We start from the raw sequence: 17,412 nt of genomic DNA on the forward strand, positions 1-17,412 counted from the left end.
TTAGATACTCAAAGCGTGTGAATGTAAACAAATGAAGATAGTTCCTGATAACAGATAACAAAACCTCTAGGTCGGCTTTCTGTAAATATTTCCACATTAACGGGCGTATATTTTCCTCGTCAGAAGCAACAGACTGTTCTCGATAGTTCAAGATTTACCTGTTCAAGATTCAAGAATGGACTGTTCAAGAGTACCAAAACAAGTTACCTCTAAATTTTATCGATGTTTAAATTTATCATCGGCCATTCAATGACCGTCGCTCGTTCTTACGTAATCCATCTACAATTTCCATGAAGGTTCTTAGAATTGAGCGTCAGACTGGGTCGTTGAGGCAGAGGTGGTAATTCATTCAGTGGCATGCGACTTAGAGGCTCCTCAATCCTCTGATTTACACCACAAGAGTCTGTCCTTTTGAAGGTCTTTGCTTTACAATCCTCTTTGTTAAGACGGCGCACTCAGGACAGGTGTTAATGAGCTAAAGACGTCCGAGGATGCGGACCACGAATATCCATCTAATAGGCTTAACAACGCAACCAATACAGCCATGCTGCTTTTATTTCCCTTCCATAAACCTGAGGGTTGATTTTGTGATGTTCGCTGATCAGGTTGGTTTTTAGTTTGTTATAAAATACGTATACGCAGATTTATCGAGTAAAGTCTTTATTTTCCAAGAAAATAATTGAATATCGTGAAATATGTGACATTAAATTGAAACAGAATAATTTTAGATTTTTATTGGATATATTCCTAGAAATAATTAACAATTTCACTTTCTAGCAAGAAATAAAAAATAAGAATAGGAAACATTATCAAATAAGTTGAATTTTATCATTGAAATTTTACGGTGAGAAGAAAAGCCTCAACATTTGAATACAATTCTCTTATTTGTCTAAAAATAATCCAAAAATTGTTGAACCGATTCTGTGACATCACTAGCTCATAGCATAAACAATTTCATGTTTTGTTTTTCTAGTTTAATTTATTATATTAAATAAATATCCAGCTTCAGAGGAACAAAATAAACATTTTTAACATGCCTATAAATATAAGTTGATGCCAAATTAAACATCCAATGGCAAATCCTCATGTGCGGCAGAAAGTTAAGTTAAATCAAGCCACGGTTTTGGAAGCTGGCTCCTAATGGACTGAACAATGCCGGCTGCTTTAGAGTATAACTCACAATGGAAACTCCAGCCTTCGTCATTTCTCAGTTGGGAATAAAACACGCTCTTAAAAAATGACTACACTACACATAAAAGAGTTTAAGCTCTGGACATTGGACCGATGACTTAACAGTTACTCTGAAATTCTTCATCGAATCATTAATTGAGGTGTCAGTTTACTTGTTGAGAATGAATGATTATTAAATAGACGAAATGATTGAGAAATTCTACAAGTGTTAATGGGTTGCGTATTTATAAATGGAACAGAGGAGGGAAAATATAATTCTTGAAATTAAAAACAAGGGCTGACATATTTGTATTCGGAGGGACTATACAATGTATTCATGTTTTCAGGGCTTCTTGTTCAGACGCCGACCGTTCCAATCCTAGTTTGATGACATTATTACTCGGGGATGGTTTGAACCCTTCTTTTTATGAACGTTTAGGGTTCTTTCCTTTATTGACGTCTTGAGGCTCCGATGACACATCAGAATTTACCTGTTCATCGAGGCGGCCAGAGTTAAAAAAAGACGATCCGAACTTGAAGCAGGGTTTACAATCGTCGTTTTAGCATATAATGCGTAAAATTAACGGTCTTCCATAAGATTTTATTGTGGAATAGAATCAATGACTGCATAATACTAAAATATCAGCATAAATTAAACCCTGAGCATAAAATTTATTGATTGACCAAAAAATTTTTTCTTTATTCGGGTTATTGTTTCTGAAAAAAAGTTCAACAAGAATGTCATTATTCTGATAATTCATATTGTAAGCTAATGAGCCCTGAATCTCAAAGAGTTTCTTTCTCCTAAAAATTTCAATGGAAAAGTTTTATCGCCAAATTTTCAAGCTTGAATCATGACATCCGTGATGACTCAAACTCTTCACTAAAATGCATTTGCATTCACAAATAAACTACAACATTTTAGGATTAGGAAGGCTACTTAACAGCAACAATTTTCGCGAATTTCAAGAAATTTGCCGAACGTAGTAGGATTTCTCCGTTGCAACACATTTGCTGTAAAACATGCCATGTTTTGGCGACAGCATTTGCTTCATAGAGCGCTGAGCGTGACAGGCGTAACGGGCTCATTACGACCAATAAGCAATGAATCTATCATAATAATCTCGCCTCCAATGACTTTTCGATGGTAAATGGGATGCTATTTAACATAATCTGCTCGTTTTAAAGCCTGACGCCATGATGTCGAAACACCCATGGAGTTGAGTAGAATAGATGAGCGTGGTTCCTCAGACGTTCTCCTCGCAAGACAGCTCTCTCACTTTGCTATCGCACCTCGATTTTAAGTCGGAAATTACGACTTCAACTTATGGCTTTATTCATGCCAGTTTTGTCATGTTGGTGTCACAAGCTGGGGTATAACTTAAGTTCCAACGCAACTTGGACGACTGCGAAGATGCGTTGGGGAATGCGAAGAAATGTGTCTTGATTATTGAAGTGACAGCTTTAGGACGTGCAGAATGTTGTAGCATATGATTTTGATGTAATATTTGATGCAACTGAGTGTTAAAAGCATTCAATACACTAAAGCATGAAATTAATGAAAGATCGATATTCAGCGTTTCGCCGAAATGAATATTCTACAATTTAAATTGATTTCTGCGAGTTTACTGATGTTCACACAATTGTCATTTCTAATCTGGTAATATACATAAATTGAGAAATATAATATCAGATTTTTAATTCCTCGATCTTGGGTCAAGAGTTCACAACTGAAACTGATCAAACATAACTGATACCAAAACAAAAACCTTACTAATTTGTCATTTTTAACTTTGAATTTTTACTAATTTCTGACGGGAGCAGAAAAAAAGCTCAATGCAATACTTGATGAATCGACATTTCATTCGTTTTATTACTTTGAATCTACAATATCAGTTCAGTCTCTCCTATTTTACAACAATAATAAATACCAGCAAGTTCATAAAAGTCATGAGTTATTATTAGTCAAGAGTTATTAATGTTGTTTGATATGAAACGATAGCAACTAATTCAAACTTGTAGTAATCGAAAGTGTGATTTAATTTAAAACCAGAATTTGTTATTTTTATATTAAAGAAATTTTCATTTTTTAGTTTTCGCAAATAAGATGAAGTTTAGTTTAGTTTTTTAGTTTTACCATCAAGAGGTGATTGTGAGGCATTGAATGCCTGATCATACATCGTCTTTGTCTTTGGCCATAAATGGTCAATGAATAAATTGAATACCATTACCAATCACCGATCGTTTTCTGCCATCTGAAAACATATACATACGCATAGCCTTTAACGCAACGATTTTAAAGGTATTTACGCTTGACCTTGCTGAGAAAAATGAACATGACTTACGACACTGATTTATTACGCTAAAAGTATACAAGTACGAACAAATACGTTGTGCTATCAAAATCGCTGTAAATTTATGCAGTGAAACATCGGTCTCACCACTCAATGATAATAAGTATCACAATCAGGTAGGTGCAAAGCGTAATTTTTTTATATACCCTACATTTACAGTATTTTGGCGCGCACTTGCAGCTACGGTTCTGTTTGACGTGCATATTCTCGTAATAAAATGAAAACTTGACTGTGCATCCGATATCCACTATTCAATTTGTGATAGGCTCATGCTTCCAGTAGAAATTTATAAATTTATCTACAGAAGTCATGTTCATAACATTTTTTTGCGGTTGAAATTACAATTTAACCCGAAGTTGTGTCCACTGACCACCTTGACAGGAAGAATATTTTTTCATTGATTTTCATGGTCTCCACAGGATGTGTCAAAGATTTGATTCGTGGTTTGAGGTAACTGTTATACATTATAACGTACGTGCCACATAGTATCTAGATCTGCTCGGCCTGTACGGCGGTAAACAATCTCGAAGCCTATGAAATTTTCTCTTTGTCAATCTAGTATCTTTATTGAACATGCAATTAGCATGAACATGTTTCATCATGAAGCTGATGGGACATTTAACATGAACTGGAAGGTTGCTACAGATCCAAAATATGTGCATTTCCAAGAGACGGACGAGGCACAATGATTGATCTTTCACGAAAATAAAACGGCAATAATTATTCATTGACGGCGCATTGCATGTATCGCAATAGCAACAATACTTGAATATTTATTCATAATGACCTGTTACAGCAATTATCAAATGCCATAATTTTTACGACAGCACTTTTACGATCTTTCAGTTTTAATTTAAAGGAATTTCGTCGTCAGTATTGCATGGTTGAAATTGACGTAGACTTCAATAGACTTCAACTTTATTTTGCCTAAAAATTTAGCTTAAATGTATCAATAACACGGAAAATTTTAATTCCATCTCAATCTTTCAATTGGCCGAGAACTTATGCACTTTTTCAATAACTCTAAGTCTTAAACCGATAGTAAGACTTAAGTGAAGTTTAATTGGAATTTTGAGTGTTGCTGCGTAAGCAAAGGAAATTCTCACTGCAAATGTTATTTAAGAATGATGTTTAACTATAATGAAAATTATTGAATGGCTAATTATGATAAGTTGCGTTCAAGCTAAAATTTTTACTTGTCCTGAGCTTGTTTTTCCATTCATGGTTAATGAAAAAAAATCGAAAATTTTTTCTCATTTATTACATTAAATAACATCGACAAATAGATAATTGGTGGATCGATATGTTCATATATACAAACACCAAAAAATAATTCTAGGAAAGACAATTAAATAAAAGAGCGATACAAACATAACTCTTTTAGAAACCAATAAGTAAAAACAGTTAACAAATAATATCCGTAAAATAATTTATTGAATAATTATCAACTAAGTCACTGATCTATTCGGAATTTTAGAGCAAACCTAATGACAGCTTCTCATTTAAATGGAATATAGAAACATAAATTGTCCTAAAAATGAATGAGCAATTGCAATATTATTCGAAATAGTATTAAAGGTTTAAATTAAATTGAATTTCGCGTTTAGCTCGAGAAAAATGTTTTTAAGTTACATAAATTTGATAATAATGTGTAGTAGTACATCCAATAGAATTTGATTGTATCAAATAACAGCATCAATTGATTTTGAAAATCTGCAATCGACCAATAATTCATAATTTTTTCCCCAGCCTTCACGAATAAGACTATTCATTCGTGAAGCCAGCATTATGTTTCGGTGTTCAATCAAACCTATAAGACGAATACTTATTAATTTTCTAATAAAATTTCCGCAGCGTTTTGTCCAGAATAACTATGTTGAATATATATGAATCAGAACTACATTAAAATATTTGGCAAATTGCATCTATTTTCTACGGCCTAACATTATTCAGCTATAAAAGATAGGAATCATAATTTCATAAACATGTACAGCTAGAATATTCACACGATCTTTCAACGCTTCATTTTTCGAAATACACGAAATACATTGTGACATTTCCGTGGATTAGTGGCGGAACTACGCAGCTTTTTTTTCAGTTTATCTAACACAAACTGGAAAAATAGTCGGAGTTTCGGTTCTCGAAATATCACACGAGTGGAATAAAAATGTTATTTTTATGTCACCAGAGAAGCGTCTCAAAAGGCTTATCAGGTAATCGATCTTTTTTGATTAATGAAGAGCTGAAATGTATAGGATTCGCCACTTTTCACCTAAGACGGTATCAGGAATTATAAAATATACCTAAGTATTTTCAAGAACTCATCTTTTACTTCATTCCAGTGAATGAATACGTCAGGACGGTTCAACCAAATTTTCTTTCGAATTCATTATTTAAAGTTAATGGATTTTCAATAAAATGGATTTTTTCTTCAAATGTTTTATCCATTCCGCCATCCTCTTCCATCAAGTTTCTTCACGATTCGTCCAAATTAGGAATGCGGGCATTTTTTTGCGTCCATTACTACCACTGAACGTTTTAAATTAATCTAAAGATAAAAGTCGGTTAACATTCATTGGGATTCATCACAAACATTGCTACCACTTTACCCAGCAGGGAGGCAGGTTTACAATTGTGGGGGCTTTTTTTCAGTACCAGTGCCTTCATGAAGGCCACTACCGAGGTAGGCTAACGTTTGTGGGCATCTTCGGCAGCTCTAAGATCTTCATGAAGGCCACTACCGAGGAAGGCTTGCGATTGTGGGCGATTTCAGCAGCTCTGTGATCTTCATGAAGGCTGCAACCAAGACGGTCTTACGGTTGTGGGCATCTTCGACAGCTCTACAGCCTACATGAAGGCCACTATACCGGGCAGGTTTCAGATTGTGGACATCTTCGACAGCTCTTCAGCCTTCATGAAGGCCACTACCGAGGCAGGCTTACGATTGTGGGCATTTTGGGCAACTCTCGGGCCTTCATAAAGGCGGCCATGTTGACCGAGGCCTCGAGTAAGGTTTTCTCAGATATACTCGGTGGTAAGCTGCTCGCCAGGCTCGTCGAGATGCTCGATGTGATCACTTTAGCGTTCTCGACATCGCGCTTCAACTCCTCCATGTCGCGCTTCAACTTCGCTCGTCTGTTCTGGAACCACGTGATTACCTGTCATGACAGATAAGAATATTGTTAATTAAGTCAGTTTGCTGGTGTTCACTGAAACATAAGGGTAATGAGATGGAAAATATTGATATTTGATTCTAAATGTTGTGCGTATGTAGATGACCTCTCTCTTCTGTTGAGGATTGGTGCAAAAAAATAATGGTGCTGCTCAATGGTTGCAGGATATTAGAAAATACCGAAAATATTCATTTATACTTGAATTTTGCTTCATAAGTTCATGGAAATGTTATCTAGGTACATATTGTATCTGCATAATATTAGTGTTGTATTGGCTAGTCGATATTAAGGATCGATTATTTTCAGCCATAGGGTTTTTAATTTCTACAATAAAATCGAGCTATATATTCTTATACAAACAAATTACCTGTGCATTACTCAGGCCAAGGTTCTGTGAAAGATCATCTCGGTCTGCTGGCGATAAATATTTCTGATAAAGAAATCTTTTCTCAAGCTCAAAAATTTGGTTATTTGTGAAGGCCGTCCGACTTTTTCGCTTCTTCTTGGGAGGCTGCCTGTTATTGAAGAGGCTCGAAGCATCTGTAAACAAAAACAATTTCAGAAATTAGTTTTGGTCGTGAGTAATATAATAAATATATAAATATAAAATTCTAATATATTATTATTAAATTTAAAAAGTAATTATTAAAAAGAATTAACTAATAAAAAAAGTTTATTTTAAAATTAATCAATTATAAATTTAATTAAAATTAAATTAAAAAAGACCACACCAAAATTGGAACAACGAGACATTTATGTCTCACAATATCATGATGAGACGGTAAACTGGAAAAAAAATAAATTTACCCAAGTGGACTACTATTGAAAAAAAGAAATGTTTCCCACGAATCACCAATTTTTATTTTACCGAAGTCGTAATGAATTGAATGAGAGGTTCGATATTCAATAATTCGAAGCAATTCCTCACACGAATAAGGATGCATGTCAAGACTTCATGCTTGGTCCGGCATATTGCATGCTTGTATTTACCATCAAAATTTCACCGCAAGCCTGCAAAGGTTTTACCTGCAGCATTGCGCTGTTTTTGCGCTATTCAGACGCGAGACAAATGTGTTTTGCCGTGGCAATCGACTAAATCTCATAGCCTTTGCAATCTCCTGCAACGACTCAATCCTCCAATATTTACGGCTCCATTAGACCAGATTGTCTAGATTACGCAAACTGAAAGAATAACCTCTCATAGGTCGTTTGCATAAACTGTGGCCAGCACAAAACCAGGGCTGCTGTTTTCATAACACATAAAGCAAGAATAATTCAAGATTCGTTCCAAGAAAGGACCTTTGCAACTGCGCGATTGAATTGCCGGTTGCTACGCAGCGTAAATCTCGAGCAGTGAAAAAGGGAGACCTGAAATGGATGATATTTACGAAAACTTGGAACATAACTCAGAATCTGACAGGTACTTTATATGGCCTTGTTATTCTCTGTGTATTTGTTTGGGTAATTGAAGAGGACGTTTGATGAAGGGTTCATGTACGATTGTACGTAGTAGTTGATGCGATATAGAATGCCAAGAGGTGAAGAACATGTATGTTGCCTTCAGTTTTGAAATAATGTGGAATCATCAGAAATGAAAAAAATACGTTGCTCCCTTTGTTCCACATGGGTCTTAAAACTGACATATCATTTAATAGAGCCAGACTAGTAAGAAAGTATTAAATTTCTGTTATTTATAGGAACGATTAAAAAAGTTTCAATTGGTGAACAGATGTCATGCGGAAAAAACGCAGAACGTTAATTAAAGAAATTTGAATCTATAAACTTCGCACATATGATGGTTATTTTATAAGAAAATCTATGTAATCGTGCAATATTTATCATTTGCTTCTACTACTGACTTTGTATTGCCTGGAACTTTATGTCACATTTCTACCGATAAAGAAGGAAGCAATTCTGGCGACCATTACGAGACTTGATATCGTTTCCTTAACGGCCACACACACCAACGATAATGGAAGCGCCTGTAACTGTCGATAGATCGTCAGGATATGAACAGCCGACTATAACTCACCCGCGAACAGCGTGCCATAACCACAGTGGCCGCCATATCGTTCCGACACCAAGCTAATTCCGGTGCCGGTAATTGTGGCAACCGCCAAACGGCGACTTTGCGTGCAAACGACTTGGTGACAAAACCTCTGGCAACGGCAGCGCAGTGCCGCAACAAAACTGTACGGTGAAACGCTCTGTTTGCTTTTTTAGGTATCATTCCGGGACGAATAAGCTGTATTTTACGGTGTGTACGTAGATGGATCGAATGCACAAAATTTCGACGAGAAATTGTGAATTCATATTTATTGTTGCAGTTTTTTAAAGAGGTTATTAGTACAACTAAACTAAGGATAAAAATAGTATTGAGGTCAGTTGGACAAGTTAGATAACAGATCATTTGGAAAATTCAGAGATCGGAGAATTGTGGGCGAACAAAATTTGAAAGTTTTAACGTTCTTGTCTGCCATTCTTGAAATTCATCAGTTTTATACAGAATGAGTGAGTGGAATTAGTAATTCGAGTTGTATTTTTTACAAACAAATACATAAGTTCAGTAATGAACACTGAACATCGTCTCGGTATATATTACGCTTGCGTAATTTTTGCAATTTTTCTCTTCCAATTGCGAAAAAAACAACCAGTATAAGCTCGTACGTCATTCATATGTTTTTAAGCGAGCGGTTCCAATATGACGCTTGTCAATATATGAAAATGTTTAAAACATTATCAGTCGATCGGGTCATTTGGTATACAGTAATATTTTGATGCAATTAGGTAACACTTATAGGGGTTTCTCATGTATATCATAAAACTTTTTTTGCATTAAATGTGTATGAAGCTTTAGTATCCTCGAAGCAATATCTATAAGTACAACAATGACGATCCGGTGTTGCGAGAACGTTTATTATTTGCTGGTTACTGAAAAAATAGTATGAAATACATGGTGACGCATCATGCGAATTGTGTTAAGGAGTATTAATACAGGATGTTTAAACTTAATGACTTTGTTGACCAAGAATATATAAAATTTGCTAGAAATCGAAGCTTGAAAATTTGGTAGAAATAGTGGCGCAAGGGGTCCCCTATATGGTCGTTCTTCTGTGGCGATCGATAATAGGAAAATTTGAATATTTTAATTTATTTTCCGTGAGCTTGTTCACTTAATACAGCCGATTTACTTCGGATGCTTGAGAAGAATCAAATCGGTTCGTCACACTATAGAAGCCTCAAATTCAATATTAAATATTGGCAGAATCTCATATTTCATTTCTCACTGTTGGTACTCTGATGATTAATTAAATAGTAGCTTTTCACATTCAAGTAGCCTTACACATCGCTTGTCTTTTTAATCATTAAGAAAATTAACGGGCTGTTTATGGGAGCTGTTTCTTTACACGAATTGGCTAAGTCGTTGATTTAAGTTGGATCGGAAAAAATAATCCACTATCAAAAAACAATGTTGCATCAGGTAAATTATGAAGATTTTATTAGCAAGCAAAAAAACTAAATTGAAACCTGAATTTTGACGTAAAATCGCGAGTGTCAAGTCAGAAACTGAGGCTAATTATTTCAAATTTGCACGAATGGCTTGCAGCCTGCGACAGAGTTCAGGCATATTAGACTGTACCTCGATCATGTTCGAGTTAACTCGTAAATTACCGTCAAACTGACACTTCAAGCGCCCCGTGGACCTTAATTCGGCTTTCGTATTGCTTTAATGACAGGAACGTGTACTTCCGAAATACGAGTCAGTTTTACCGATGAATGCTTGAGAATTTTTGAGTCACGACACTTGGGTCGTGACGAGAGACTTTGAGGACGGTTATCGAACGACGTCGACTTGAACGCTCGTCTTTAATTATCATAGACTTTAGGTGTCGTCTAAAAGTGTTGCTAACCGTTGTCGTCTGCCTAATGAAGGGGTCTGGATACGGCTTGATGGCTTCGGTGAATTGAGGAACGGCAAAAGGAAATTTCGTGACAGTTTCATGCCGACACGGTGAGGTTACAGGATATTTTTTCGTTGCTGATTTTTGGGATAGGAGGAGAAATTGGTGGTGAAAATGACAACTTGAGGATAGGATTCGTCATCTGTAGGGATGGAGAATGAAATATGCGTGACTTCAAATGACGCGTCTCTGATGGAAAAGTTTATATTGAACTATTAATGAGCACTCGCTGGAGTTACTGCAAATTTTGAACACAAGGCAGAAGAAAGATGCCCACTGCATCAACTTCTTACATCTGAATCTTTGTTTTTATTATTCTTCTAAACATAAATCCTCTTACTTCATATCCAATTCATAAATTACAATGAATTGCTCTCCTGCATGCATGGGAAGGAACTAAAAACGAATTATGATGCGCGTATCATTCAAAACATTTCGTATAGCTCACGTAAATGACATTCATTCTGCACGGAAAAAAAGCTGATAAACATTTAGTTCTTCGTGAATGCGAAAGTGAAATTACTATCCATAGTAAAAATTTCTTGTTCACATTAGAGATCATCGTGATTAAATTTCGGCTGAATACTTCTGAATCTCGAAAGAACGGGTGAGAATTTAAAGTCGCAAAGGAAGCAGAACTGGATTGACGAAAATTTAATGCCGGAGTCCATTAATTCTAAATGAATGAATAGTTATGCAAATGAAGACTAACAACGTAGAAAGCCATTTACTGGAACAATTCATGCACGAATCAAATGATGAGATGCTTGTATTGAATGCGAGGAGATACGGTATTAAATATTAGTATTATTTAATAGCTTTTCTTAAGGTATCACAATCGGATACGGGTTCGCGCGATGTCATTAATACTTGCCTCTCGATCTGCTGCATGCGAAAATTCTCGTCAGGTGTGATTTAAAAAAAAACTAGTTAAATGCTGATAGCAATTTTTCGTTATGTTGATAAAAGGTCCATGACCCTCGCGATTTATCTGTGCATGATTTTTTCGTTATGAGTAGATAAAAATTTTGGCTATCATTTTCGTCAAAATGTAAGCCACGTGCTTCGAGAAGAGTTTATGAAGAATTTGAAAATAATATGAATAATATAAAGAAAAGTTTAGGAAGAGCTTGAAAATGTTTCACAAAAATAATAACTTGTGATAATTGGAAACCGTCAATTCCGGCATTTTGCGAAATCGAGCGTTTTCAATTGAAACCTTGAAATTTTAAGAAAATACAAATTCGAAGTTATTTTATTTTCTGCGTTTGCAAGAATATGAATTGAATCATTCCATCATAAATGTAAGTAAATTCCCGAATCTAAATCCAAAAATATAGTTTTATGTTAAGTTATTTGTTAAAATCCATCAATGAAATTTCGCATACTCGTATATTAAACGATGGCATATATTTGAAATGTTGACGAGATGAATAAACTTCTCCAATAACGATACATATGGACCTCCTCATTGATTTGTAAGAAATGGGAATTTAAAATATGATGTTTTATCATGTTTTTGTCACTGATATAAAAAAATGTGTAAAAAATTGTTTTGAAGCATAACATAAAGTTTTTTATATTGTTTAAAAAAATTTTCACAAAATGCATAATTTGTGCTTTGTTTTAATGTTCCTTTGGTGAAATATCTCAATAGTTTAGTGAGCCACAAGAATGTATAATTTTAGAGACATTCGCTTTGTGATAATGGAAACAGGTAAAGTTATTTGTAATTTTTAGCTTTAACTCTGTTATTAATTGTTTGGTTAGAATATTAAAATCTGTATCAGCGGTGCATCGGATTATGTTTTGCTAACAGCAATCGAAGAGAAAAAGTTTTTATGCCGTTATTCAAATGCTATCCTCAAAAGCTCAGGCCGGATTCATGCCTATATATCCATAAGACTCATGATCGAGGATCTGAAAATTTTTGCCCGTCACATCTTACGGGCTTTTATTTTACCCGAAAGTTATATGCACCTTGTGACTCAATAAGTTACCGTGTAACACGGTAACTTATTTAATCTCAATAGTCAATTAACGTAAGATGATCCTAATTAATTAAGAAAACTCAATGATATCAAATCCTTCAATGAATCGACGAATGACCGTAAACATTCAAATTGTTTTCTGAACTATTCTCTTCAATTGGGATTACTTTAATTGAACTGCTGACAGGTATAACGGACAAGTGTACTGTCGTTTGAGGTGAATAACAGAAACATAGTTTTGAAGTGAAGGCTCATTAATATTACTTGATACTTCATTTTTGCTTCATTGCTTCGTGAATATGTGAATTTTCATTTATTGGCAGCTAGAAAGGTGTATGCTGCATTCTGTAGTGTTTACAATACATTTTTCTCAGTGGATATATTGTTTTGAATAGGGTTTGTAGCTGGTATTAGTGGATTCTATTGCATTTCTATGATGATGATGTCGAAATTGATATTATTTTTAATTTGAATCTAGCTTCAAGAGAGCTTTGCAAGTAAATGCTTATTTTGTTTTATTGAATCAACGCTTGGTGCGTTATACAAATTACTCGTAGTTTAAGTATACAGAATTGAATACATACGATTCGTCATTAAAGCATTACATTATGCAGATTAATCAATGGTCTTCTTCACAGAGTTCCACAATGCAGTTAACTTGATACTAGCAAGACGATAATATTTAGTTTGATTGCTTTTTCTCCGCGATTTAATTGGTCCTCAGACGAGCAACGTGGCTCTTTTTGATAGCTGATAAATTAAGTGGTGAAGTGGCGCACAAACTTAAATGTTGATGTGGTGAACTGAAATGGTGAGGTAGTGCGCTGAAATGATGATGTGGTGTACTTAAATGGTGATCGATGTGGTGAACTGAAATGGTGATGTGGTGCGCTGAAATGGTGAGGTGGTGTACTTAAATGGTGATCGATGTGGTGAACTGAAATGGTGATGTGGTGCACTGCAGTGCATTTTAAAACAAGGTGTACTGGACAAATTTGACGGAAGTAACATTGCAATGCACATATAGAAACGGAAAAGGCAATCTGCATGAAATCAATCAATTAAATCTTGCACGTTTTATTCTGTTTATATTTTATTTCACAGCTAGCAAAGGGTAAAACATAATTTGGTTATAAATTTAAACTATATATATACCTATCTTGTAGACAGTTTTATATGAAAATTATAAAGAAAATCTTTAATTTAGAATCTAGGTTAGTCTCACTGTGCATATGTAATGTTCTATGTAACTTAAACCTCATTATTATGCTGAAGTCGAATAAAAATATTAGTCGAATCCCTGAAGACAATTGAGTATTTTGTTGCATATATAATATATGTTATAAATAAAATTCCTCACGAGGCCGTACGCACCAAATAAACTTATACTAATAATATTAGTCCAAACGTCCTGACAAGTGTGTTATTTTTAATTTGGAAGTGCAAATATATAATGAATAGTATTCTGACTTACCTGTTTTATCTTCCTTGTTGAGATTATCAAGAGTTTTGTTGGTCATTTTGAAGAGAGCGTCTAATGCACCTCCTTTATCGTTAGTTTTGCTTGATTTAGTTCCTTCGCTTTTATCTTGATGATTCCGTTGCTGAATTTTTTCACAACGCGAATTCTCTTCTCGGTCCCAAGGCCGTACGATCTTTACTGGAACCGATGATTTCCGTCGAGAGGGTTTATAAGATAAAATATCAAGAATAGAAAAAGATCGTAAGCGGTTGTTTTTCTCCTCCTCGAGTGACCTTTCTATTCTCTGCTGGCGTTCCTCAGCCTCTGCATCCTCCTGCAATTTTTTCGTGGGAGAAGAGCAACTCTGTCGGGAGGCGTCCATTGAACATGTCAGTGGAGAAGGAATGGGAGGATTGGACGAACTAGAGTTCGGTCGTCGCTCTGAAGGAGTTGGGGATGTGCTCGACATGGCTAACCTCTTTAATGGTCTAAAATATTCATCATCGGATAAATAATTAAAAGATTCTGTGTGAACTGACGCCGATGACAGAGCCGGGGAATGACCTCCTCGAGAAGTCGAGGGAGAGTGAGGTTCTACTTCAGTGTCCACGTCACCATCGTCTTCCGTGGAGAAATGCGCTTCTGCGCTCATATCCATTGGGGATCCGTCCGAACGCTTTTGTTCATCCTCACACCCAACACTTATTTCACTATCACTACGACTCGGTGGTCGAATGATGTCTTCATCCCGAAGTCCCGGGGTCGACATATCTTGAAGCCGTTCGTTGACACTTTCTGTTTTCATTTCCATTCCGAGAATAACAAACGAAAAGTCACCAAATCCGATTCATGTAGCTCATACAGCAGCCCTTGGGCTCACTCGTTAACAGAGTTATACAGAGGAGACACGCTTTTGAAACACAGGCGACAACACTGTTCAGTTAGCGTCACTGCTGATATCAACACACGATACTAGTGTCAAAACTGGCGCACGCTCGCTAGGTTGTGGCTGTCGGTTCGTTCAGAGGTATACACCGACAGACCGGGCATCCAATATCTCCTCTCGAGACGGCGGGCACCGACAGACTGATGCTGTGATAACTTGGGTCCACTGCGACAGATGAAGATGTGCCAACTGGTACACTGCGTAATGATAGAGCGGCGGTTCACACACTTAATGGTCTACTTTCAAGTTTGCCGACAGGCAGCCACACACTAGGAACGGAGGTGTCCCAAAGGCGGCGCTTCCACATGCTTGACGCCCGAACAAAAGTCGATCGCGCGTAGGTTGGACTCGACGAGTTACCAGGGAGGAGCGGCATCCGCCAGGTCCAGCCATTGGTCGGGGCGTTATCAATTGTCTTGCTAGGAGGAGCGCGCGGCATCTCAAAGGCCGGCGTGAATAGCTCAATTTAGAGGGGAAGTGACGTGGGTAATGGAGATCGTCTAACAGGGCACCTGGTGTCAAATTAGACCTTGGTCGGTGGGGTGGTCGTAGCGTCCGTGCTGGTAACAAACTTCGCTGACGGATGGACTTGTTGGGACAAGCTACTGCTCTCTTGCTCTCCGCGGCCCGAGCGCGGGGTGAAGGGGTGTATTTCCATGCCTTGCTGTGCAGAGAACGCGTGAAGAAGCCATGCGCGGGGTGAAGGGGTGTATTTCCATGCCTTGCTGTGCAGGGAACGCGTGAAGCAGCCATGCGCGGGGTGAAGGGGTGTATTTCCATGCCTTGCTGTGCAGGGAACGCGGGAAGCAGCCATTCCTATAAGACGAATGGGATATTCTTACTCGCTCGGCATTGCAATGAACGCTTTTAATCTACCGAGCATGTAGGGGTATGCTTAAATAGCCTCGCTGTGCCGAGATTGAAGGATCCATACCGGGATGCGGGAAGAGATGTACAGTACCTTAATTGCATCGCTGAACGCGGGCACTAGCTGAGCGCGTGCAAGAAGTAGTTCATTCATCCAATTACTATATTAAGGAACAGTTACTTCTGATTAAATCAAAATAGGAACATAAGCATCTTTACGAACATAAGCATATAGATCATAAGCAAAATAGGAACATATAAGCATCAGAAATGACAGAGCACTTATAGAACAGCGCCAGAGAATGAGAATTCCAGATAATGTTCACCTACAGAAGTCAAAAATACTACTATAAATTGTTCACTACCTACGTTTCAGTCATTATTTTACTACTCTTGTTATTATTTTTACTCGTACCAGTTGAATCCCATTTTCTTATGTAGCGGCGTTTTGTCTTTAAAGAGTATAATGAATCTACCGCCTGTCTACCTTATCCCACGCCACACACCGCTTCTCAAAGAATCGAATTCCTGATGCGAAGTATATTTATTTTTTCATTTATTTGCCCAAGTTTCAGCGAGTTGCTCTATCAGTGATTAGATGATGTAACTTCGAGCTACTGCCTGTGACCAGACAGTTATTTTTTTGTTTATCGAGTCGATCTGTAGTCAATTTGAGGATAAAATTTGCTTCGATCATTACCAGGATTATCAAGATTATCAATTATACTTAACATGTGTCGCAAATCAAAATTATAAAATCTAAGATGCGATCCCATGAAGAAATATTATAGATTAAAAGAAAGTCTAGCGCATTCCAACGTTAACGCATGCGGATTGCACGGCGCGGTGTTGCATGGGGTTCGTTATTAGGCGATCAAAAAAAAATCTTCGTAAAATTTACTGAACTGAACACAGGGGTGGAGTAAATTCCTGAAATATTGCTCGCGTGTAATAATTACAGAATATTTTCAAAGTGAACACTACCTTCAAATTTTTATATATGTAAAATCTACGGAAATTAAGTTTTACGTTTAAATTACCTCGCAGCGTTCTATTGTTTCAAAATTTATCTTCATATCAATAAAAAAATTCATCAGCTGTCAAAAGAGAGATAATCTTATCAGTATTTAGAATATTTACAACATGCAGAATATTTACTATACGCTTAATAATCAATTGCGCGTGTTATATTACGTAACAGTGGATTAAAAAAATTGCGAATACAGTTTTAAATATGTAATTGATAAAACATTAAAGTTATCTGAATTTTAGCAGGCATGCTAAAAAATTCTAAAATTGTTATTAGAGTACATTTTTAATTAATTAAAATTTGACTTCGTAGACATCGCACTTCCCCGGCAGAGTTTGATTGTCAAACAGTAGAATATGTAAATTTATTCTGTTTAAAGGTCGCTGAGATTGAATGTTCCTTTGTCTTAGCACGCAGAGTTATTTTTCATTGGTTCATTCAGTGAATCTTGGGTCAT

General features: G+C 36.4%; 1 protein-coding gene across 1 annotated transcript; it reads right to left on the reverse strand.

Annotated features, from left to right (window-relative positions):
* Positions 1 to 4,766: 4,766 nt before the first annotated feature.
* Positions 4,767 to 15,300, reverse strand: LOC108666051 (transcription factor LBX1). Its single transcript, XM_018152856.2, has 3 exons — positions 14,125 to 15,300; positions 7,065 to 7,237; positions 4,767 to 6,682 (listed from the first exon to the last, which is right to left on the reverse strand). Exons 1-3 carry the CDS (start codon positions 14,921 to 14,923, stop codon positions 6,449 to 6,451), a joined length of 1,206 nt encoding a protein of 401 aa, XP_018008345.1. The 5' UTR covers positions 14,924 to 15,300; the 3' UTR covers positions 4,767 to 6,448.
* Positions 15,301 to 17,412: the final 2,112 nt, after the last annotated feature.

Source organism: Hyalella azteca, unplaced genomic scaffold (assembly GCF_000764305.2).
Source record: "Hyalella azteca isolate HAZT.00-mixed unplaced genomic scaffold, Hazt_2.0.2 contig11415, whole genome shotgun sequence".
Classification (NCBI taxonomy): domain Eukaryota; kingdom Metazoa; phylum Arthropoda; class Malacostraca; order Amphipoda; family Hyalellidae; genus Hyalella; species Hyalella azteca.

What these genes read in the sequence shown, in the direction of transcription:
- LOC108666051 (XM_018152856.2), bottom strand. Translation starts at nt 14,923, where the DNA reads ATGGAAATGAAAACAGAAAGTGTCAACGAACGGCTTCAAGATATGTCG. An exon ending in CAACAAGGAAGATAAAACAG is followed by an intron (nt 7,238 to 14,124) that starts GTAAGTCAGAAT and finishes TTTTGTTTACAG; the next exon opens with ATGCTTCGAGCCTCTTCAAT. An exon ending in TTGGCCTGAGTAATGCACAG is followed by an intron (nt 6,683 to 7,064) that starts GTAATTTGTTTG and finishes CTGTCATGACAG; the next exon opens with GTAATCACGTGGTTCCAGAA.